The sequence below is a fragment of the Zootermopsis nevadensis genome, unplaced genomic scaffold (genome assembly GCF_977971745.1).
Source record: "Zootermopsis nevadensis isolate Lab colony 2312 unplaced genomic scaffold, Znev_1.0 Znev_ptg000061l, whole genome shotgun sequence".
In the NCBI taxonomy this organism is placed as follows: Eukaryota; Metazoa; Arthropoda; class Insecta; order Blattodea; family Termopsidae; genus Zootermopsis; species Zootermopsis nevadensis.
In genome coordinates, this window is record NW_028259192.1 from 1,273,166 (window position 1) to 1,298,286 (window position 25,121).

The 25,121-nt window shown below is 37.7% G+C and overlaps 2 protein-coding genes and 1 long non-coding RNA gene across 11 annotated transcripts in view; 1 reads left to right on the forward strand and 2 right to left on the reverse strand.

Moving 5' to 3' along the window:
* The window catches only part of LOC110836788 (uncharacterized), a 229,735-nt gene extending 225,433 nt beyond the window's left edge, over positions 1-4,302 (reverse strand). For all 3 annotated transcript variants that reach the window (XR_015532589.1, XR_015532588.1, XR_015532590.1), the window contains exon 1: positions 3,496-4,302. This is a non-coding gene — a long non-coding RNA (uncharacterized LOC110836788). The remainder of the gene's footprint in view (positions 1-3,495) is intronic.
* Positions 4,303-5,466: 1,164 nt separating this feature from the next.
* Rpn5 (regulatory particle non-ATPase 5) lies at positions 5,467-25,002 on the reverse strand. Of its 6 annotated transcripts, none has more exons than XM_022065010.2 (9): positions 24,437-25,002; positions 11,804-11,988; positions 11,478-11,714; positions 11,009-11,149; positions 9,976-10,112; positions 8,504-8,728; positions 7,908-8,085; positions 7,027-7,104; positions 5,467-6,760 (listed from the first exon to the last, which is right to left on the reverse strand). In XM_022065010.2, the coding sequence occupies exons 2-9, from the start codon at positions 11,963-11,965 to the stop codon at positions 6,536-6,538; spliced, it is 1,383 nt and encodes a 460-aa protein (XP_021920702.2). In that variant the 5' UTR covers positions 11,966-11,988; positions 24,437-25,002; the 3' UTR covers positions 5,467-6,535. The 6 variants fall into 6 exon arrangements, with proteins under 6 accessions (XP_021920702.2, XP_021920698.2, XP_021920701.2 ...); XM_022065006.2 differs by lacking the exon at positions 24,437-25,002 and adding an exon at positions 12,438-12,577; XM_022065009.2 differs by lacking the exon at positions 24,437-25,002 and adding an exon at positions 12,421-12,478.
* Positions 12,736-17,259, forward strand: STUB1 (STIP1 homology and U-box containing protein 1). Of its 2 annotated transcripts, XM_022065011.2 has the most exons (7): positions 12,737-13,013; positions 13,205-13,403; positions 13,833-13,960; positions 14,446-14,565; positions 15,166-15,222; positions 15,371-15,487; positions 16,929-17,259. In XM_022065011.2, exons 1-7 carry the CDS (start codon positions 12,894-12,896, stop codon positions 17,052-17,054), a joined length of 867 nt encoding a protein of 288 aa, XP_021920703.1. In that variant the 5' UTR covers positions 12,737-12,893; the 3' UTR covers positions 17,055-17,259. The 2 variants fall into 2 exon arrangements, with proteins under 2 accessions (XP_087196603.1, XP_021920703.1); XM_087340477.1 differs by lacking the exon at positions 15,166-15,222 and having other exon boundaries at positions 12,736-13,013.
* Positions 25,003-25,121: the final 119 nt, after the last annotated feature.

The window sequence follows — 25,121 nt, forward strand, 5'->3', positions numbered from 1 at the left end:
CGTTTCAGAGGTCATACTGCCTCCATCATCAGGGCGATGAGTATGAAGATTTCTGTCTTCTGGGTTCTTGCGCTGTGTAGTCTGGACGATGTTTACCAACGTTTCAGAGGTCATACTGCCTCCGTCATCAGGGCGCCCTGATGATGGAGGCAGTATGACCTCTGAAACGTTGGTTAACATCGACCAGACTACACAGCGCAATAACCCAGAAGACAGAAATCTTGTACATATTTAATTTCAATACGTCACATGCGCTGAGAAGTCTCGTGTGACATAATATTAAGTAATATTTATTAAAAAGATTTCTAACTGTGCTGTGAGATTGTCAGTGATGGTCTTTTAGGTTGGTAAGACTTAGAGGCTTGTAGGAAGACAATCATCTTCAGCCCTGAATATTGAGGCAATACGTTCCTTCCGGTACGTTCGTACCTGCAAAGCCGAGAGTTTCAGCCCGCAGTCACAGAAGTTTTGCGACAGACAGACAGGTGGAATTGCGATTCTACGCGTTTGATTTCAGTGAAGACTGGAAATGAATTTTGCTGGTTTCAGTGGTAGGAGTCGGTACTTTGCACGGTTAAATGATTTCCTTCTGATGAACGTCGTTTCAGCAACTTACTCTTAAAGGATCTACGCTGTAGTTAAGACACTTTCGCTCTCGGGAACAAAACAAACTACAGAAATATGCTGACGGGTATAATTTGCTCTTATAGAATTTCTAGTTCTGGGTGTGTTAACTCCGATTTAGGGGGGGAAATCGCACTGGAGACACGTTTGAGAAACAGACAACATGGAACTGTACATGAGTGTAATCACGACTGATGTAAAATGACGTATACTCAATAAACACGCAGATCGTACATATATTTTTAAAGGACCAGACTCGTTGAAGACAGTCATGGCCGAGATTCTATATTTCAACAAATACACACTATAAAATTTCTCGGATCTTTGATTCCAAAGTAACAATATTTCCATAGACACCTTCACTTTTGAAATAAATCCAGGTATATTACCTGTATAAAATCATTTCCTAACCAATTTCTAAACAGGGCAAGGAAAAGTCTTTATAGTTTAGTCGAATGAGACGGTTTAGACTAAATTCTTCATTAACTGCAGACATATTAGACCTTACAGCATATTTTTAATGCTCTAATTAAGCATTTGCATGCAGATTTAATACTAAATTAGGTTAGGTTTGTACAAATCTCTTTTTTCCATCCAACACTCCCCAACTCCATTGCAGAAAGGTACGTATGTGTGCGATGCTACACCTAAAAACGAGAGAGGAAACAAACCACTTATTTTAATCCGACTTGGCAGCATTATACTGAAAAGATTTCCTCAACAGTGTAGAGTGAAATTCTCTCCGCTAGGTGGCAAAAGTCTACGAATTACGATGATTCAGCATATTGTTTCCTAACCTCTCCGCCAGATGACAGAACCAATCGACTACAATGATTCTGTCTACTGCTACTCCGCCAGAATCACAGACAAAAAACTGTGGTTCACGAATAAATTAAACGTCACATAAATGCCAACTTCCGTCGTGAACAACTTCACAGATTCTATTGCATTCCTCGTAATTACGAACAGCCCCTAAGGAAACAAGCGTGATTAACATAATCCGATTAAAACCAAGGTGACTTTTAGACAGTTTTATCTTAGTATTTCGATTTGTTCAGCGTTGCGTAAATACAGCATAAAAAACATTTTCTCTTTATGTACAATAAAACATGGCACGTGTTACAAACAAACAGTTGCAATTAAATTATTTAAAGAGTCAAAGTATACATCGGATTATACAAGATTACAAACTAAACATAGGAACGTCCTAATTATTTACTCAGCTAATGGGAGAATACAACATCAAAGAGAGAAATTTTTAACTCACTTGAAAAATCTGTACACACACACACATAAACTCCCCAAACCTGGACTTCGTCTGAAACCGAAGGTTCGCTGACGTACAATGCCTTTCAAATTATTGCCATAATCTTGTCTGCCCATATAGACCACAAGAATATGTTACATATATTAACATTATTACAATTTTCAGAAAGCAGTGTTGCAGTAGAAAATGGCTTAGTGTCAATGACGAAATATTTTACGCAATGTGTATTAATACTGTATAATTAAGAAATGTACTAACATATGTGTACAAAATCAAATGGAGATTAAAAAACATCGATAATGCATGATTTGGAATGGGGGAGAAATCTGTCGAGCAATACCAGAACTATAAGACGCCGGCTACCTGTCCGTGCGGAGCTCAGTTGGACACTTTTATCTCTGCCGAGCGAACCATAATTTAATGATGTAACTGTACACTGGACAAGCCAAGAAGTGTGATTTGGAACCCAGGAAATTGAAAAAGTTTATGTGGTACTATTTCGGTTATTGTGAAGAATTCATGTGCAATGCGGTGCAGTATTTAGGCGTCCCAATACGAAGCAGAAACGCGATGATTTTAGAATAATTCTACGTCTGCAGGCCCTCCACGTTGAAAGCTTGAGGCATGTTGATCGTCAGAAGCGAATATAAGACGAAAGGAAAGTTTGTTTTAAACATCCACCAAACATGAAACATACTTTGCATCATAAACACCCCCCCCCCCCCCCCCCCCCCACTCTACGTAATTTTTGACCATCAGCAAAGCTCTGCGTCCTTTTCCTCTCATTATTTATTAACATGAGAAGGAAAAGGGTAACTCTGCTCCTTTTTTATTAAAAAGAGCAGTTCACGAACTGCGAGTGAAGTTCGTTCGAAAGGCGTGCATACGAGATTCTGTACTATGCAAAAAAAAGCACACGCTGGAACCAGAGCTTCGTGCATGTCACGCCAACGAAGAAGCAGCGGGAGGTGGAAGAAGTTGCGGGCGACGCCGTCGCCAGTGGCGGATATCAAGTACTGGCGAGTTTTTTTTTAAAAAAAAAGCCTCGGTAGACATTTTTGTTTCGTGTATCTACGGTGATCAATTCGTGTACAACTACACACGAAAAAAATCTGTTCCACAAAAAAGATTCGCATATCTTTAGGGCGGGGCATGTAACGCGCATTGGGAAAGATTAGAAATGCGTACAAAATTTTGGCTGGGAAGTCTGAAGAAAAGATACCACTATAAACACCTCGGCATCGAAGTGAGGACGATATTAAAAAAAATCATTTATTAAGGAAATAGTGCTGGAGGGTATAGATTGAGTTCATCTGGCTGAGGACAGGAACCATTCGCGGACTCTTGTGAATACTATATGAGCATTACGTTCTGTAAAAGGCTGGGAATTTTACAAGCTGTGCGTAATATCAGCTTCTTAAGGAGGAAACTGTGAGTAGGTTTCTGAAAGCAACTTACGCTTTGATGAGTGTTCAGGCTGGTTACACGATAAAGAACAATCACAATCCACAAGCCCAACTATGTAAGGCAAATAGAAACATCTATTTACTAAATTACGATAAATAAAAAATAATAAATAGAAGGCACATAACAGCCCTACTTACAGTTGAGCAAATGCGCTTGACCTCCAAACGACTTCGCTGCTTCGTGAACCCGAACAGCCACCGAGTCACTTCACTTGTCAAATGGGCACTGAACATCTACCATGAAAACACTTCTCCTTAAATCCCTTAGAAACTTCGAGAACATCTTGAACGTTCACTTCGCTTTTAATTCTTTACACAAAACTGAACAGTAAAATTGAAATGCCTGTCTGTCTGTCTGTCCGTATGTGACATCTACGAAATTAGTCGATAGATTCAAATTAATAATTAGTGTTAGGTGTCCACACTAAACGCATAGGGCGTATGTAACGTTGGGTTCTACCGGGAAATCCTTGCTTCAGACCTATATAAAACCCAAACCGCGAATTTCACATTTCTCAAACATGGCTCGTCATAACGGTACATGATACAAAATATAAGTCTACAACTTTTAATATTTAACGAAATGCAAATATATAGTTTCTGCCTATGCAGTGTGATATGTGAAACTGGATAAGATTGGCCTTAAACAGCGGATTTATTACACAACACGACAAATGGGATACGCGAAGTAACAAGGAACGTGTTGCACTTTGTTGATACACAACGTTCGTTTGCATTGTAATAACATCTTCACACCATTGAGTTCAAAACATGAACTATTCGAACACGGAGCGTGACACAATGACAGATCGTAAGATATTATGATTACAAAAAGATCTAGAAATATATACTCCTTAAAACATTGCCACTGCAAAACACCGACACAAAACACCACGCCAACTCAACTGTCAGCAAACGTGTTACTTCTGATTTAGTAATGGCGCACTGCAGTCGTACCACTGAAAGCAAACACATTTCCCGTTAATTAGACGACTAACCAAGTGACAGTCATGTAGTGAGGGCGCTGTGTGTACATTACTCCACTCCAATAAATCGTCTTTAGACCACAGTTAGTCGAATTCCTAATGTTTGTAGACCTAATATGAAAAAGTTATAAGCAACAGTTACACCATAATAAGGAAAATGTTGCAAAAAAAAAAAACATAACCTATGTTCATGTGTTAATGAATATAAATGCTGTTTTTAAGCAGAGATCGATTAATAAGTACTTCATGTTTCTTTTCCGCTTCTCTTTGTGGTTAATAAGACTTATGAATATGCTTTCACAATTGAACCGAAATTAATCACTCCCTCAGAAGTCCTACACTTCATCAAGGGACTTAGGGTTGGCAATGCTACAGACCCGAAAGGTATTCCGAATAGGGTCTTGAAACACCTGCAAAAGAGCATTATAACCTTGAAGATGGCTGTCTTCTGAGTTGTAGCGCCATGTAGAGTGGCAAAGTACTCATCGCCATGATGGTGGATGCAGCAAGGACCTATGAAACGTCGGCAAAATTCTACCAGACTACATGGCAAAACCCAGAAAAATGCCATCTTCAAACTCACTGCCGTGGAAACCTCAATCCTGCGCTATAACCTTTCTCACAAATATAAATGACATTAACAGAATATCACGTGCTTACGACAGAAAGAAAGGTAAAATGTTTTTTATTAGATTTAAAAAGGGAATGGTTTTAATGTCTGTCTGTAAATGTTGCAACCCTTCAGCAAAAAAGAAACAAGTTCCACCCACCCATCACACCCTCCGCAAAATGGCAGTTTCACATAAAAATTTGTACAAAATACGTACCAGACAGTACAAGAAATAACAAGCTCGTCTTTTTTCCCGTCACACAATTGCAAAGATTCATAAAAACTTATTTTTTTTAACGTCTGACACAAAACGTGGCTCACGTATTCACGTATGTTTGTCCGCGTCTCCTCTTCCAGCCTGATGGATAAAGACTGGGCACGGAAGGCAAGGCGAAACCACCGTCGTATCTTCAAGAGTAACAGCCCCGTAATGGGGCTGCAAAACCAATCCTAGGATTGACTACAAAAAAAAATGTAACATGGAAGACATTGAAGTATATAAATCTAACAAAATGACATAAAAACCTCCATAATTTATTGTGTAAATATTAAAATATTATAATTAACTATCATCTAAATTAAGTGGATTATTCAATTAACACCTATTAAAAAATTCTCCTCGTGGCAACTCTTCGCTCATGACAGCGCTTCAGTGGGTGCACGAGTAAAACAGATGAAAGTAAATGCACGCAGCTTAAAAAAGAATAATTTCTTTTAAATGAAATTCCTTTACTGCACTCAGAAAATTACAGCAAACAATACAACGCCAAGATCTACGTCGACTTATTAGTGCAAAACAACACAGATACGGCAAAACCCTCTTACGAAGCTCCTTCGTAACTCGTGAATCGCTATCCCACGTTTGTAAAAAAAAAGACAACCTGTCAGGGCTGGAGAAATGTTTCAAATTTGCGTAACACAGATATAAGTGCACCTACATACGCCATAACAAATTTAATGTTTGGTGCAAATACGATGTTTCTAAAGTAAAGCCACATTTCAAATTTCTATAACGAACAACAAATCTGAACATCAAACTCAAATTTCTGAAATTAGCAACCATCAAACAGTAGATCAACTGGACAATGTATATCATCAAAAATCCTCTTAGCATCGCTACATTTCTTAATTGTTTTTAATGTGCACCTAAAAGTAAAGCCGTCCCACTGTACACCATGTCGGCGCTTGGGGGGAGAGCAGGTATAGCTCCTACTCATTCTCGACCTTGGCACTAGACGGGGGGCGAGTGGTCGTCAAGTCCCAGCCGCGCTTTACCCCCGTACCCATTGGACAGGAGGCTGGGTGGGCCCCAGAACCGGTCTGGACGCAGACGCTACAGGAAAAATCCTCTGCCTGTCGGGAATCAAACCCCGGTCGTCCAGTCCGTAGTGTCGCTACACTGACTGAGCTAACCTGGCTCTTTCAATGTACACCTTGTCCAAGGAAATTAATTTCTAAAGGAATATAAACATTTGACATAATTATAAGAAAAAAGACGCTACGGAAGAAATTCATAAGGGGGTTTCACTTGTTTTGACATTACAAACATGAGTACATCACTTCATGATCAGCGCCAGATCACTCATTCTCTGACGGACAACAAGTGTTTCTGCACCATTTCTTCTTTATTAATGAGATGTGTCGTTTTATTCACGAGTTGCATTAAGGAGCTGAGATGATTGGACCAATCATTAAGAACATCATTTGGATCCTTGCTTTGTGTGAAGCTCACTACACCGGCCGGCCGGTCTGTCTTGGCCAGAACCGTCTTGTTTACTACAAGATTTGACAAGAAATCCTCTGTCTCCTAAAACATAAAATACAGCACAGTTATGCAACGTGAATACACAAACTAATTAACTAAATACTCACAAGAAATACTTCCAAAATTCCATAAAAATCCATAACATTTCAAATACAGATTGTTACACAAAATAAACCGCATAACGCAGCGACGTTATTTCACCTAAAATTAAATTAAGTACAACAATTCTGTAATTTCTGTTCAACTAAATACGAATTCCAGAAGGCGTTCAAGGATAACGTTCTGTTTCAAAGATGACAATCCCTTACCTCCACAGGTAGATCCAAAAGTTCAGCCATTCGCTTCAGAGTTATTCTAGTGTAATACTTGGCCATCACACGAATATTCTGCCGAGAAAAAAGCGGAGATATCACTTTACATAAACATTTGAGACTGTGGCATCTAATGGAAGTTACTGAGCTAATAAAAGCAGTTAATAATCTGTAAATTATTTAATCATGTAACGAATATAAAAAAGAGATGAGAAGATGGATGGAAACTTTATTTATTTATAGTTTATTTAAAGATGCTTTTTCAGCAACTCTGACTTTATAGCATCAAATTAGAGGACGGCGGTGAATAACGAATTGCAGGGAAAGTGGAAGGAAGCGGTCATGGCCTAATTTAAAATACTATCCTGGCATTTGCTTGGAGGGACTAAGAAAAACCTCGTCAGGATAGCCAGTCCCCACGCAGACATTTGAACTCGGGACCTCTCGAATGGGAAGCAAAAGTGCTACGGATAGAAATGACTAACTGGCAGGGACTCGGAGCAGGAAGTACAAAGAGTCACAACAAACTTAAAGAATTAACCCAGGATCTGGCTTAAGAAAGTAAGGGAAACCAAGTAACGTTCAGTCTGGACAGTCAGACAGAATGCTAGGATTTTAATGTGCTCAGTCTGCGTAGTGCTCGGGGGCACTCAACGAACTGCAAAGTAACCCCATTACTTCTTCCTCATTCTTCTAAATTCACCTTCTAGAGCAAAAACAATGCCCGCAAAACTACAGAAGCAGTCACTTCTGCTAAGATGACTCAAATGTGACTTAATTTGAAATAAAAAGTATGTCTGCAAGTCGACACTAAAATTAAAAATACATTCTCATAAGGTCTAGCAGGTGAACGTTTTCCTGAAGCATCTTATACGTACATGTTCAACAACCCTACTCCTCAAATCTTTCCACCTCTTCTCGCCCTCCTCGGTGTCCGGGTTGAAAACATCCGTTGCTTTGCACTTGGCTGAACCCTGCTTCAACTCCTTTTCAAAGATGTCGCATAAACCCGACCATTTAATCAGCTCTGGATTTATGAACAAACGCAGTAACTCTCTACAGAAAGAGACAACAAGGCTCGTTAAAGATAAATATATTCGCAAGCCCTAAAAAAATGTTATGTAACAAACTGGTAAACAGCATTTGAAAAGCCACTTTTTCAAAGCCTAAACCTTTCTTTACGATATAATGATTTACGTTTTATATGAGGAAGTAAAAATAATCCCACTCAATCCCAGTATAAAAGTGATGCATGTGCTCCTGAAATGCCACGACTAAAATGCTTATTTATCGATTCGCTGATGCCATGACACGAAGTGTCGCTGTAATACTGGTGGAGCAAACCTTTCGAAGACTGCATTCCTCAATCGTCTTCATTTCTGTATTCATCAAGAACCAAAGTGGCGAACAAATTCAAGTTAAAAATACATTTTCAAATGTTATAAAACATACGGCATGACACGTCCATACTTACTTGTACATGGGGATCTCCTCCAATAACTTGTCTTGAAGTACGCGGTGCGTGAGGTCGGCTTGCTCATTATCGTACGGTGCCAACACCAAGTACAATACCACATTCTGCAGTACCTGGTGGCGCTGAGAAGCGTCTTCTTGGACGGACGGTGTGTTCAGAACAGCGCGGTAGTGTTTGCAAGTTGCCAAGTATGAACCCTCATGTTGATCAAGCTCAATCATCAACCTCAACAACAAAATAATTATCAGTCGCATACTGACGCTGGAATAAAACGGTACTCGAGAATACGTCTATAAGTACCAAAATGTTGTAAATGAACATGCGCTCGTACGTTTCAGATTCACTCACTGCCACAAAAACCTGTTCTCAACTAAAGGATTAAAATTAAAACAAAAACTAAGCACAAATTCGAAAAAATCGACTCCTGAGACACTAACAGTCACTGGACTGATAAAGAAATTCTTTTCCTTTTGACAGAAATCAAAGGTTAATTAACCACATTGACAAGAGTTTGCTACATGTCCCTATCCCGAGTCACAAGAACGTATCCGCAGAATTATATTCAATTTATAACCCGTTTTAAAACCGTCTCCCATCTGCAACCAAGTGGCCGAACATCACAGTCAAGTGGTTTGAATTCCTGCTTCATATGTCCATGGTCTGTGGTTAATATATTGGCCTCGAGACCACTGTCCTGACCAAGATGTTCTGCGGTTTTCCTCGGTCTCTCTACGTAAATATCCATATAGTACCTTAAAATTGACTATGACCACCTATTTCCACAACCTTTTTTTTTCTGTTCCACTACACGCCATGCAGGCCATTTGGGGGGGGAGTGGAGGTATAGCTCCTACTCATTCTTGACCTCGGCACTAGATGGGGGTGAGTGGTCAGCGTCAAGCTCCGGCCGTGCTTTTTACCCCCGGGACAGGAGGCTGGGTGGGCCCCAGAGCCGGTCTGGACGCAGAGACTAGAGGAAAAATCCTCTGCCCCCGTCGGGGATCGAACCCTGGTCGCTCAGTCCGTAGCCAGTCACTATACTGAATGAGCTACGCCGGCTCACATTTCCATAACCTTACCAATTCATTATTCATTAAACATACCCCCACTCAGCACTATATAGTATAAACTGACAGTGCTGCCAAATAAAACACAAATGAATAAATACGCCGATGTATTCCAAGCGGTATCTGGTCATCAGGTTTTTAATAAAAGGGTTTATGCATTTCTCATACATGTCCCACCCATCCCATCCACTGTGAATCATCATAATCATACGAATGCCATTATTCTCAATTCCTTCCTAAAATTCAAAAGAATAAACAAATCAATGCAGGGCAGAAAACTTAAATACAGTCAAACCAAGCTATATCACACTACAACCTGCAAGACGAGTTTAAACGATAAACTCAAAAAAGACGCGGGAAGTCGATTTAAGCGGATCTACCTCCTGATCGATTTCCATCACTCACCGATAAAATTTCAGTTTCAAATCCTGTGTCCCATCATCATCGAAAAATTTTGTGTTAATTTTTTTGGATATGATCTGGGTTCGGATATAATCTTTCTTGGCGAGGCAGAGGCGCATCTGCTCCAGGATCAACTCAACCTATATTTAGACAGAAAACATCAGCATCATTCTAAGGATAAAATCATTAATATTTCAGCACCTAAACCTTAAGATTTTCAAGGCTATACGCTACACTTTCACTCTGTTATACAGTAACATTAAGTAGGATTTGAGGTTTCCACGGCGGTGCATCCGAAGACGGCCGTCTTCTATGTCATAGCACCGTGTAGTCATCGCCCTGATGACAGAGGCAGCAAAGACCTCCGAAACACTGGTAAACTTCTACCTTACTACACAGTGCTACAATGCAGAAGGCAGCCATGAACAGTAATATTAGTCCTCAAAAGTGAAGGTAAAGTTAATTAAGTCACATGGCATTAAGAAAACACATTATAGTTCCATGCAGAATTTTGGATTCCTCCTTCTTTGGAAATATATTACTACGTTGCACGTCTTTCCGACCGATATACGATTATTTCAGACGCTGGCCGACATATTTCATGATGTTGGCGTGAACTGCATGCCTTTGGAGGCCACCTCCACCTTAGTACCTTTTTAACTCCAGCACCAACATTATAAAACAAATTAAGAAATGGATACGTATCGCAGCAATTCCGGAGTCAAACATAAAAATCCACTAAGAATTTCTCAGGTTATTACAGATAAGACATGGTGAAGCCAATGTTGCATCTTTTTGCAACTCTTGCATACAGTACCTACAGTAACAAATTTTTATTTCCTACGTAAGTTACACTTTCATAAAAATGACACAAAATTCATTCTCATTCCAGCATTTCAGCCAGTCTCCAGAAAAGAATTTCACTGTTAACATCAAACTATAAAACACAATGTTCCTTGTTAAATATCGTATATATTTCTTCATGCATATTTTCTTATTAATTCCTAACACCAAAAAAGAAATATGACAATTTTACCTTTTCACGTTTCTCCATGGAACCATATGTTTCAACTTGCAGTTCTTGTATGATGTTTGCTGCTTCAATAATGTTTCCTTCTTCTTCCTTCATTTTTGCTAATTTGTGCGTTAAACGAGCTCTTTCTACTTCAACGTAGATCTGAGCATACAAGGAAAAGATTTTAACTCTAAGAAAAACTTTAATTTTTTTAAAATAGCATGTAATAAATAACAGAATGGAAAACAGAAACCTGACACTAATACACAATACGTATTATAACACAAGTCACTGACAGCTAAACTGCAGATTACAGTACAAATCTCTCATCAAATTGTTTAATGGTATACTCACATCCCACACAAAATATCTTTCCTCTTTAAGTTAGGTTATGATTAGTTTAATTACCTTGCATTAGGAGGGCTCATACTTATAACCTGCACTTAGCATGAACGATTGTAATTGTGAGTGTATTTTAAAAAATCTTTACCTTCCCTTCAGTGACATTTCTCAATGTACCAATCAGTTTAAGTTTTGTCTCCTTGTCTGGAGTTTGCTCAACATACGTACAACATTCTTGCACCATTTTGGCTACAGCTTGTTTCAGCTGACTTCGACGTTTAGCTAATAAGGCAACATGCTCATTAAGAGCATTCCAATTTTTTGCCTCATAGCAGATCTGTACAATTGCCACCAACACACGGCCTGTAGATACCATGTCTGCTCCCTAAGAAATAAAAATTGACAATGTTTGAGCATTAATCATACAACTGATCACAAACTCCCTTCAAGTAACATCAAATACACAAAACTCACAGTTCGAGTCTGTTTCTCAAGGGCTAAAAGAGTATCAAGTGCATCCTGTATTTTCCCATCTTTTGCTAACTTCTGGCATTCTGGTATTTTATCATCACATGTTGAACTATAGTCAACCTCCATCTTCAATATACGACCAGAATCTGTTGGATTTTCTCCCATCTTGTATGCAATTACTATGTATCCTGAAACACAATAATGTCATTCTTAAGAGATAAGGTATGCAATAACTAATTTAAAAATGACAAGGAACTTCCTTCACGTACCTAAACACAAAATGAGAACACTGCCTTATATGGAGTAAAACAAATGAACTATAAAGTATTAAATACTTTTATTGCGACGAAGCACACAACGTCAAAACACCAAATTAACACAATTATCAATACCAGTGTACACTGTATAAAGAATTATCCGGCTTTCATCATTGCGTCGTCACTCAAATGCGCTTGTCAGCTTCCGTTCAACTCTGCCTAGCCACCTTCCGCTCGGAACTGTATTCAAATACACACTCACTCATTTTCTTCCAGACTTACTTAGTTTGGTTTACCATTACCTAACTAAACATATCCATAATCCTCCGTAATTTATTATAAAAATTATGAAAAGGTAAACACCTTTTTATCCTTCCTACCTCAGAAACTCTTTAATAAACAGTACCATTCAGGCGATCAACTACTGCCTTGTCAAAGATTATTTCTGGGAAGTTAGGGATATTTGTTGAATGTAGGGACATTATATTCAATGTAAAAAGAAAATTGAAAACCAACCATATTTACAAAAAAATTCATATTGTCTTAATTCATTATGGGCTTCATAGTTTATATCGGTTTAAATTTTCAGTAAGTAAATTTCAATTTAACGAGTCAACCTGATTGGGCGTCTCTGGATTCAAGTGGAGTATTGTGCGGTTAGGTTGGTAGTCATCTCAGGGGTTAAGGCGTGCGCATTCTAGTAGCCAATGATGGCGTCTCGTCAGTGAGAAATATTGCGTGCAAAGATTGTTATTTGTGTTTACCATACGTATTATATTTCACTGTTGTGTATTGTTGATGTAATTCAGGAAAGTAATTGGCATTTAAAATCCGCAATGAGCAAGTACATGTATTCTACAGCAAATTTATCAGACAAGGAATTAAAGGACCAAGGAAACAGATTTTTCAGCTTGAGAAAGTATGAAGATGCAGTGTCGTGTTATACAAAAGCCATTGTACGTGTACACATTTTCGCGTGTTTCAGTTTATAAACTGTTTGCATGTTTCTGATAGGGCATGTATTGAATGATGTATATGGTTTAGTGCCTATGGTTGATACATTCTCAAGGTCGTCTAGTTACAGAATTGTTTGGTAATTGAATGTGAATGTTAATTCAGTATGTAAATTCGGTGTTAATAATTGCAGATTAAAAACCCCAACATCCCAACCTACTTCACTAATCGGGCCCTTTGTTATCTGAAGCTGAAACGATGGGAAGCATCATGTCAGGATTGTCGGCGAGCTCTTGACATGGATCCTAATCTGGTGAAAGGACACTTCTTTCTTGGCCAGGCACTCCTTGAAATGGACAACTATGATGAAGCAATAAAATATTTACAGAGAGGTAAACAAGACAATTTTCAGTCACTGTTATGGCATTGTTTTCATTTAATAACTTGAAAGGTGATTTGTGACAAAAAAAATTTCAAGTGGCAAGCATGCAATCGTACTGAGTAGACACAGAATTTGAAGACTGGACATAAAAAGGCATAACAGCAGGATATGTTTCATTTAGTACAACATGTAGAAGACAGCTGATAAACAAAATCTTCTAAGTAATCTCTTAACATCACCATTGTATCTATATTCCTGGTAATGTTTACTTATCACAGTAGAACTATGATGAAGGCATTGTGCTGATGCTGTTAGAAACAATCACAGTTTATTTAGGTTTCATATTCATATTTGACAGCCAGGAATTGAAAATCGGCCACGTAGCCTGTCACTGTGGATCTCGTTGATTGCTTTATACATTAATGATCTTGTCCTCTAGCAAATGACTTGGCTAGAGAACAGAAATTAAACTTTGGTGATGACATAGCAAGTCAGCTACGAGCTGCTCGGAAGAAGAGGTGGAATGTTCAAGAGGAGAAGAGGATAGCACAAGAAATTGAACTGCAGGTATTTAAATCCTGAAAATGTTTAGCTTTTGCCAGGACTTTTTCAAATTGATAGGGTAGAGTCATGTTCTCCATACACATTCTAAAGTACTTATCTGTCAAATGTGCAGCGGAATGAGATGGGACAGGTGGATATGTCCAGGAGGAAGAAAGGGGGAAATCAGAGAAAAATAATTTTGGAATGGTATATTTTGAAGGGGGGGCTTCACAGAGTGATGACATTGAAAACTGTTTTACATGATTACCAGGTAAATAATTATTTTTTATGGCCATTACAGTGGCTGTTAAGATACAAGAGAGACAAATTATATTAATTTTTGTTTTTTGCTAAAACTATGCATCTATTAAAACTGGAATGGTTTGAGACTCATTATTTTACATTTTTATTGCTGTTAATTGTTTTCTTAATTTATTATACTCCCACTCCAGAAAGAAGAAGTAGACTGTACTGTATTATTAATGTTAATACTGGTCCGTTGTTTCCAGTCTTACTTAAATAGATTATTACGTGAAGACGCAGAAAGGCAAGTTGAAAAACTGCGATATGAAAATAGCGCCAATGAAGATCAAATACAGGACAAGATAACAGAAGTGGAGCAGCAAAGTGTACGTAACTTTTTTTGTATTCATTATATCCGGTAGTTTCCGTATGTTTTTTCAGTTGCGCAGGCTTAAAACATTGAATGGCGGTAAAGTATTGAGTTGAAGGAATATGGAAGGAAGCAGTCGTGGCCTGTTTTAAGGAACTGAAACTCATGAACATTTTCAGCGAGCATATTGGTGTCCAAGCCTCGGACACCCCGAACAAAAATCGCGGCCACTAACAACTCTGCCGTTTATGGGTTTCGGAAGGGGACAATTTTGGTAAAAGAAAATTGTGTAGAAAGAATGGCTGCATTGAACGTTAAGAAAGGAGGAGCTATTCAGAGTGGTGATTTGCTTTCAGCAGAAAATTCTTAGAACAGCTGAATAATCGTCAACATCGTGAAGACCGTAAGACTTGAGGCTTTCGTGGGGACTGAATGCAAGAAGATTTCATTACTGTACCAGTTAGTTTGTGCCAATGATGGCCTCTGGAAAGAAATGCCAGGTTGACATTTAGGAAGATACCACATTTCAGACGAACACACTCATCTCGTTACTATCCCGAAGACCACGAGATCTCTGATCTCATGGTTATTTACAGTGTCTTATTTTTATTCACAGGAAAACATCACAAGTGAATTGAACTCAATATTTGCAAAAGTCGACGACAGACGAAGAGTAAGTGTCGTTCTGTACGAGTCTACTTAAAAATTTTTGCATGACGTGAACTTAAGAGATTCATTTGCATGTAGTGGGATTTTCTTTATCATAAACTGAGATGAGATAAAATTATGGTTGCACTAACAGTTTTATTTATTCCGTCCAGAAACGTGACGTTCCAGATTATTTATGTGGGAAAATAAGTTTTGAGATCCTTTGTGAACCCGTCATCACGCCCAGTGGTATCACGTATGAAAGAAAGGACATCGAAGAGCATCTGCAGGTTTGTAATCTTGCCGTACCAGTCTCGGTATTTCTTGTAATACGACTCCAGGCCGTAATTAACGAGAGCTTGTACCAGTGGCCGTATGCCTCTCAAGTGTCAAGTTCGTTGTGTAAGTTTTTGTTATCGTATAATTAGAGTATAAATGTAATAAAATGTATAATAACCTGACTTTACCAGCAATTCTTGTACGGTAGTGAACGAAACTATAAAGTTACAGGTGAGAGTAAGAAAACACACATGGATAGACATTAAAATAATTAAAACACATCAGAATTCAGCGTGTTCTCAGGATCCAAAGACACGTTAATTCCCTGACTATTAAAAAAATACAAACTACGCGGATTATGAAACTGAGGACAACGTTTACAAATATTTTTGGGCAAGTCGGGAAAGAATGGGTTAACAGGTGGCCTAACTCGTTGACTGTTCGATGCAGACGATTGCAGCTCTGCGCTCGATCGCACTTTGACTGCTCAGAAATGAAAAAAAGGCACTGGACTGATTTTGATGTTGAGTTATTTAGGGGATATTTTATACTTCAAGCTAAATTCCGGTCTGACATCACACGAGAAAGCGGAGATGTTCCAGATTCAGAGTACTTTTGAGTGTTATTCATAAGATTGTATACAGAAAAGGGCATGCACGCAATTATTATACAGAGTGTGTGAACCATGTGCATAATTATGATTCTCAGAGATTTTCTGCTGAAGTAAGCTTTCATTTAGTGCTTTTGATTTGTTATTGATGATGGTGAAAATTTGGGGGAAGAGAGTAGGAAGACAGGGTCTTGAAATCTTTGGAAGTAAGATCCTTGAATTGGTAAAGTTTAAAAATTCTGGCGTACTTAAATTTCTTATAGTTTTACTATTTCTGACGTTTCACAACCATAGTTCAACGGTTCCTGATGAGGTGTTGACAGTGTGCATAATTATTCTGTTGTATTTCGTAACTGAAACCACGTTGGTTTGCAAGTTGTTTCTGTCTTAAGGTAGAAGGAAAACCCTACGTTGCTAGACCCTGTAGTCTAGATGACGTCAAGTTTGGACAATCGGCACAGATGGAGAAAACTCAGAATTTTTAACCCCAATCCAAAATCATCTGTGGGAGATAAGAAATATTTCAAAGTTGTAAATCATAAAATATCAAGTGTACGACGTGTTTAATTCAGCTAAACAGAAAATAGTTTCCACGTCAGAAATCCACCATGTTACGTCTCAAACCACGCCAAGTCCGTACAAAGACGTAAGAACGGGAAAGAGGGTAAGGGAATAAAGGATAAATACGTGCAGTCAGCCATCTTGCCCAAGTTTAGAAAACACTTTGACCATGGATAAAGTCCAACGGAATAATTAGACACGATTTAGGAAGCGTGTTTTACAAAAGAACATCATATCAAATTTAAAACTAAATCTGATTAATTTAATTCTCTTCTCCACAGAGGGTGGGACATTTTGATCCTGTAACAAGAGTGAAGTTAACGCAAGACCAGCTTATTCCAAACTTTGCGATGAAGGAAGTGGTCGATGCGTTTCTGCAGGACAATGAGTGGGCTTTGGATTACTGACACGCCATGAGAAAATATGTTATTCGTTATCCTTCCAGCCATGTGGAAAGCTACAGAGTGCAAATATTTACATAAATAGCCTATGCAGGACATCGTAGTTTTGGTTTTGATTGCAAAATATGTGGCTCATGCCCTGATGATAATATTGTAGCACAAAAATGTGAAACTAGGCTATAAAATTAATAAAATACCAGACCACAGCGTATAGTGTAAATAACAACTTGGTGTCGAACCCTCCGCCGCGTATGTCGGAACTCGAGCGCTGCCCATCGTACTCCTACTTCGGGATGGGAGTCACTAGGGCGTTATTCTGTCCTTGTCTTTGTAACTTTTGTTTTGTGGGAGTATTTAATTGGGGAAATTTTGAGATTATTACTTTGGATTCTGTTCAGGATATCAAGTAAAATCTTTATATAACAGTTTAGTTTTTCGATAACGTGTGGTCAGTATCAAAAAGTGTAGCTGGTAGGCAACAGAAGTGGTTTAGAGTATTTGAAACTACATAAAGGAAAGTATAAGTCGGATTATAATATTGCTCGGTCAACTAGAGAAGCTACTAGTGTATTTATCTCATCTGTAAAAAGAATCTTGAAGGATGGAAAGAGATTTTCTTCTCAAAATCCTGCATTTCCATCGCCAAAAAAGAAATCTCTCGGAAAGAAACGAATAGAATTTTGCAGCGGTTGGCTGTCTTCTGTATTGTAGCTCCGTATAGTCTTGTAGCGTTTCAGAGGCCCTTGCTGCCCCCATCATCAGGGTGATCATTAAGCTCTGCGCATGGAATTGGTTTGGAAATTGACGGTTTTCGCATACCCTCGGCCTGACAAGTGGGGAGTGGCGTCACGATCAGGTAGGGGCCTGGGAACCAATAGGAACTGCAACCTGACAAGCAGGAGGCGTAAGGACTTGACAGAAGGATCTGAGAAAGCAGCCCTCGTGGTCCAGTAGATGATCACTGGACATACGTTAGGTGGATGGATGTGATGAGGAAGAAGAACGGTGAAAATACGGACGTGCCGAGGGCTGGGTTGTATCCTCAGAATGACTAGCGACAGTAGCCCAGTTGGAACTGGCGCTGCTGTATTATTAGATGCTTCCTATGTCCATGACCAGCTCAGGCGAAGGCCGTCCTCTGTTCGTGTTTGGATTTAGCTTGATCTTGGTTGACTTCCTGATCGTCCAGTGCACACATCTGGATTTGGCGGACAGGATTGCGATGTCCTGGAGTTGAATGCCGTGGCCCAAGTTGATGCTGTGTTCGGCCATGGCGGATTTGTCTGGATGCTGCAACTGGATGTAGCGCCGGTGCTCCTCGACTCTGGTCTCGATAGAATGGCCGAACTGCCCAATGTAGACTTTACCACACTTGCAAGGCACGATGTATACACCAGGAGTCTACAGAGTCCCAGGTCATCCTTCACAGGCCAAAGGAACACTCGACTTGTGCTGCTTGAGAGGGGACGGTGTCGATCAGCTATCGCTCCCACCTTCTGTCACTCTTCAGAAGTTCTGCACTATGATATAAATCTGTAAACTACTCTGAAGTATTTTATGTTTTTACGGTGGTGAGTTCAAAGACGGCTGCCTTCTGGTTTGTAGCGCCTCCATCATCAGAGCAATGTTGGTAAACATGGAACGACAACCCAGAAGACCTCTGTACATTATTCAACCACCATTTTATGTTACTCAAAAGAGTTTTGCAAATTGTACCTCGCTGATTGGCGTCATTGACAGGGAAATTTGAGTCTGTTAAAGCAGTAAAAATCTTTGCATATGCCAATAAGTGGTCATTCTTCAGCGTAACAGTTTGTTTTCATGAAATTGCTTGAATATAAAACTTACGAAAAAAAACAAAACTTATATCATTAACCCCCTAAAGACAAGCCCAGATTAAAAGAAATTAAGTTTTTAACTAAAATGTGTTCAGAGAATGTATAAGAGGTTTTATTTTTTCCCCTTCTAGACATTCCATTTGTGAGGTACATTTTGATTCTTCTTAAAGATGTCTTAAACCTTTTCCTTATATAATTATCAATATTATTGAGAGAATGATTTCTCGGTGGAAACTTTTATTTGAGATGTTGAGTGTGCTCTTGTGACTAGATAACCGTATATCTCAATCAGTTTGTGGAGTGTTTATAATTTTGAAAAAATTGTCGTATGAAGAGCTGTGGTCGATTGAGTCCCTACCATTTTTTAATATTTAATTGGCAGATTCAGTTTCGTTTCATCTGTTCGTGTAATTTTAACATTACGACAGATTTAAGATGAGGGTGCACTTGCATATACAAGCCTATATAATTGTATGTGCATTTCCTTTTTGTTTTGTATGTTTATAAATGGGCCCGTTTCTCGGCTTATACTCTGTAATGCGACACTTAATTTAGTGATATCTATGATTATCATGTACAGATCACAAAGAAATTAATTTGTATAGATGTTTTTGTTTCTTGTATTGGTAGATCTGGATTTTTATCTTAAAGTGGTTGTAAATACGTGAAAGTGGTTTTTATAATAAAAAAATTTCAAAATGTTACACGATACAAGAAAATTTTCATGTATCAAAACCTCTTTATAACAAAGCAAATTATGGATCTCAGGGACTTATATTTAAGCCCATTTCTATAGGCTGAAATCTATATAGCGTGTTGACGAATTAAAGCTGTCCCTGCGCTTAAGCACCACGCCGTCGGGAAATATGTATCTGTGTAACAAATTCCAAAAGGCTGGTTTTGAATTTCATTACATGGAAATTTCATTGTATTTTCCTATCCCGTCCTTCAAAACCTTTACGTCGCATTTACAGTAAAAGTTGTATTAGGTACCGAAACTCGACGCAGCTCAGAGAAGAAGCAGTCGCACACGTGAGGTTACCTTGACCTCGCTGTGCCCAGGAGTCAGGTACATACTTAGTATATAAGGAGTTAAAATGACTTCATCCAAGACCAAAGCAAGGGATGAAAAGGCCATATTATTAACTGCATTATACTTTGTTTTCTATAAATTTATATGTTCACAGTGTTATGAATATATCATTTATAAATAAATCCCACAATGGTGCAACAAATGAGATGTGGATGTCAGCAATTTAAAACTAAACAATATACCTAACCTCATTTCCCCCTCAACAGCCTACACGGCGCACAGCAGGACAGTTCTACTTTTTAATATGTATATCGAAAAGTGAGAAACTAGAATACTTTTGCATGTTCGTAATTTGTTTTTCAAATGTGTCTAGCGTTTTTTACTATAGTGGTTCTTACTTTCATATCTTGCTCACATAACCTCAATATCATAACTCCTGTTCAACTATTCTGTATTCAATAACTTAAAATGGAACAAGGTTACGTATGTTTTGGCAGTTTTCATAACTTCTTCCGTACACTTTAGATTCTGTGAAAATATGTAATACTGCAGTAACATAATCCAAGAATGTTGAAAAATGCGACTGAAGTTTATCAGTCTAACTACACTGTTGCACTCCACACTTCGATTAATTTCTCTGGGGATATAATATTTCTCTTCCTGATCAGTTTTATTCATTCTTCAAAAATAAAAATACACTTTCTTGCAACTGCTGCTACAAAATCAGTGAGCAGGGACTAAAGAACTACACCACTGACGGAATAATGCTACAGACCAAGATGGCATCTTAACTGACTATACTGTATAGTAACAATTATTTAAAAAAGAACACGTGATGGATAGATTATTACAATATCCCCATAAAATGTATTATTATCCTATGCAAAGTGACTGCTTCGAATCATTAGACAACATAACTGAGACACGCTCGTGTTTTAAAAATCTAATATCTTTAAAATCAAACTTGCAAATTAAGGAGAAACTTCGCTGTGAATATTAATGTGTGGTGACCTCTATTACTGGGAAATCTTCGTACCTAAAGGAAGCATGATGTAATTAAACAAAATTACACACAGTAGTGTAGTATTAAGTGCAGGTACAGACCCTACAATCTTATAAAGTATCTTTATTTGATATGTCAATAAAACTCTAAATAGCCGTCTATACATTCGCAACATCGCCTCTTCACTATGACGTATCTTTCATATATACATACATATGTATAATATTTACAATAATCGTGTTATATACTTTTAAATTGGTGTAGGTTAGGTTAGGTTTTGAAAGATTGCACAAATAATGGAATAGGTCTGTAAAATGCAGCATAAAATCAAACATAATTTGTTATTTTACACGGCACTTGTAACCCTGTTTCACAGTTAGAAACAAGGCAACCATTTTGTCAACTTCGTACATTAAACGTGGTGAATTGAAATGGACTGCCATTTATGTTCCAAGCAGCGGCTTTCACGACAGACACGACTTACGCTCGTATTAGAAAACTATTCAGTTACCTCGTATTCAAAAGATACTTTTTTTACCTGTACACATAAATCACAATTATAGACACGGCAGTCCGGTTTTCTAATACGAGTGTCTGACGCGCAACGTACAAAATAAAGTATCCATGATTTTTCAGGTGTTCACAGGATTGGCATAGACACTTTTAATACCACGTTGTTTCGTGAACAGTTCAGGCACTACAGTGTACAAACAGCATCCCAAAAATGTGCCTTTTGTATAATGGACCATGTTATCTTCCCCATTAATATATTTATACCACTTTATCATGTTAATTCCTCTATATTACACTCAATAATAATTAGGCTCATCTGACCTGCTGCAGGCATCACAAAACGGCACGTATTCACACTTTTAGATACGTTCCTAAATGATTTCTTCCTCGGAGTTCATATTTCATAGTTTTCCAGCTTTTTTAATAATATACTTGAGTAAAAAAAAACCTGTCACACGTGATGTTTGTAGTTATTTCTTCGTTTTATTCGTTTTTATGATCAAATGTACGCGGTGGATGCGAGAAAGTAAATGAAATATACAAACATAATGAATACTCTCGCTCCTGCACTTTGCAGCTTAATTTAATTTAATTTAATTTAATTTAATTTAAATTAAATACCACCTCTGGTGAATGCAAACAGGAGATTAAAATTACAACTACTGAAAGCACTCACTGCTCGTAAGACGCACACCAATGTTACGAACAGTTAGACCTTGAACACTATAACAAAAATTCTAAACGTCGCACTATAAATGATTACGATGTTGGAGGGGGAAAACAAGAGTGATCAAGGGTTACTCTTGTGCCAATAAAATCCTAGGTCACTGTTGCAAAATTTTAAACCAAGTTCATAATTTTAAAAAAAAAAAAAAAAAATGTTTCAAGGTCACTAAAAATGACATGAAAGATGTGACATCAATACGCCCGAAACGTCTATTTGCTTTGCTAAACCATAATGAACACCTACTAACGCTTGTATCATCAGTTTCACATCCCGTTGCTGGCTTCGGGATTAGAAGTGTCAAACCTTTCAGTTCTGTGCCGGTTAAACAGTATTATTAATAAACATATTTCATTATATAAATTTTATACGTCAAGCTGTCATAATAGTTATATTTTACCAAGGTTTTGCATTTGTACATTCTTTTAATTTTATTTCGATAAAATCTATCACAATACAAAGTACGAAGACCCAAAACCATGCTGCCCCCACCTCAGAAGTCTGCGTGGCCTTAACGGTATTATTATTACGAATGTATAAATTTTGTGTTAAATGGTTGTTCATTACGTTCAGAACTGAATTAAGACACAGCTCGCTAAATGAGTTTGAAGAAGGAACTTTGTTTCTTTGGAACACTAAAACAGAGGTTCTGCCTCGGAAATACATCCGGCACCAAAAAATAAATTTTCTCTCTCACGTCGCTGGACACCCTATAATCTCTACAGCTGATGTAGTGTTGTTAAATAACCAATGAGTGAATCAGAAATTACGTCAGAATTCAACCACATTCAAAAGTTATCAAACAAGGCACAATGAAATATAAAGTGTCAATATAACGTAACTTCGTAACCAATGCAAAGAACATAAAATACAGCCCACAAATCCTCGTTTATGAAAAAAATAAGAATCATATTTAAAAAAAAACTTTTGGTGCAATTATTAAATAGGAGACTGCATTACGAGACCTGGTGTTCGCCTGGTCTTTGGGTTGTGACGCAGGGTTGAAGGCATATTATTTGATTTGTGACTCCTGAACACTTAAAGTAACACAAACATTTTAAGCCTTCAGAAATTAAACACTAAAGTACACTTAATTTGACTCAAATTCAGTGTTCTCATGGCATCTTGTCCGTATGATAACACTAAAAATTAGGGGAGTAAGTCGATTCGATTCCTCGTCGTTAATCAAACGACTAAAAATTTGTTTTGGTAATAACGTAAATCAGCGTGCATTCTCGGAACAATTGTAATTTTTATCATTTTATAATAAAAGAAAAATTAGTTTGTTACAAGACTCAGTGTCATTTTATAAATTATAATGCATTAAATTTAAATCTTATTATGGTGTAACCGTACAATGTGGTGACCGGTTGCCTTTTCTAAGTCGAACGTGTGTTCGATCTTGTAACCACAGACGAAATTCAGCAATAGAATAGTGAACTTGGGTTAAAAAATTATGTCACAATTAATAATTGTAAATAAAGCACCAATTTGGCATGTTTACAAGACAAAGTTCTTCCCATACGACGTAACAAATGTAATACTTGAAACTACAAAAGTTCACATAAACTGGGCAAGCAAGTAGCTTTAAAGTTACTACCACATTTAGAAATAAGTTCACTCTCTCTCTGGATTTAAAGCTTATTTGAATAATAAGCTACCATAACCTCAAAACAAACTTAAACTCAAGCATGCCCAATTTTATTTATTATCCTCGCATGTACAAAACACACGAAAGACTGAAGCTAAATTATAACTACTCACGATTTCAACTTCGTCAAATATACCACAAAGACTTCAGCCCAGTTTAAACGGTATTATAAATTAGTATTTATCTATATGTTATATGGGGAATTCATAAACACATTCTAACAGGAACCACAAGCGTTTGTGAATGCATTTATAAAAAACTGTTGGGTATCATTAATACATTATGAAATTGTATTTCCTTACTGTAATATAAAAATACTGTTCATTGCTTAGTAGAGATTCTTAAATATTAGCATTCCTTATTACAAAGACGTAATACGACACATTTGTAACCCACTAAGTTAATTATAATTACATGATCACATATTCTATTAAACTGTAAAATATTCCGTCGACGTTTCATATTAAAACATTAAAAATAACAGACCAATAACTACGTTTAAAAATCCTTCTATAACCAGCACTGGCATTGTGATTATTCAGCAACACAATTTTTTCTGAACAATTATGAAATTGCTGTACGTGGGAATACTTGTGATTACAAAATCAGAAAATGAATTTACTTACCCAATCTGTTAACACTCCACTGTTCCAACGCTTTAACCACGCCCTCCTTGCTAAAACCATTACCATTTCATTTATAAATGATAAATGCCGAATATTCACAACAGATTACGCCGCGGTAGCATAAAGTAGACCCATTTCCGTATGCGCGCGCACACTGCGCGACTGCGCAGTGTTTCGTATTCATGTAATTCCTACGCCACAATTTACAGGTTTCCTTACGAGGCTTAGTAGACTCCACAGCCATTTCGAAACCACATTTACCAGGTCACACAACGCAACAGACTATTATTGGTGTCATCTAAACACAATGTAATTTATACTGCAACGCATATAATGGATTTTGAGCGGAGTTACTTAATTCTTGATCTCTAAATCAAGGAGTATGGCATTTCTATTCATTGAATCTTATTCTGTCGACAATACCACGTATGATCTTTCCGCCTTTGAGGTACGAATTAAGATCTTTGCCACGGACTTCCGTTCACGATACTAGAAACAATAACTCAAACAGCTGATAATGCATAATAATTTACATTTTGTTATCATGCTGAACAGGCACGTTTGCAGATCAAAACTTTCTTGTAACCTGAAAAGCTTGATATGGATTACATCAGTAAACACAAAACGTGATATTAAAAGTGTCTATAACCCGGATAGTAAGTTTTTGGGATAATTATTTGGTTCA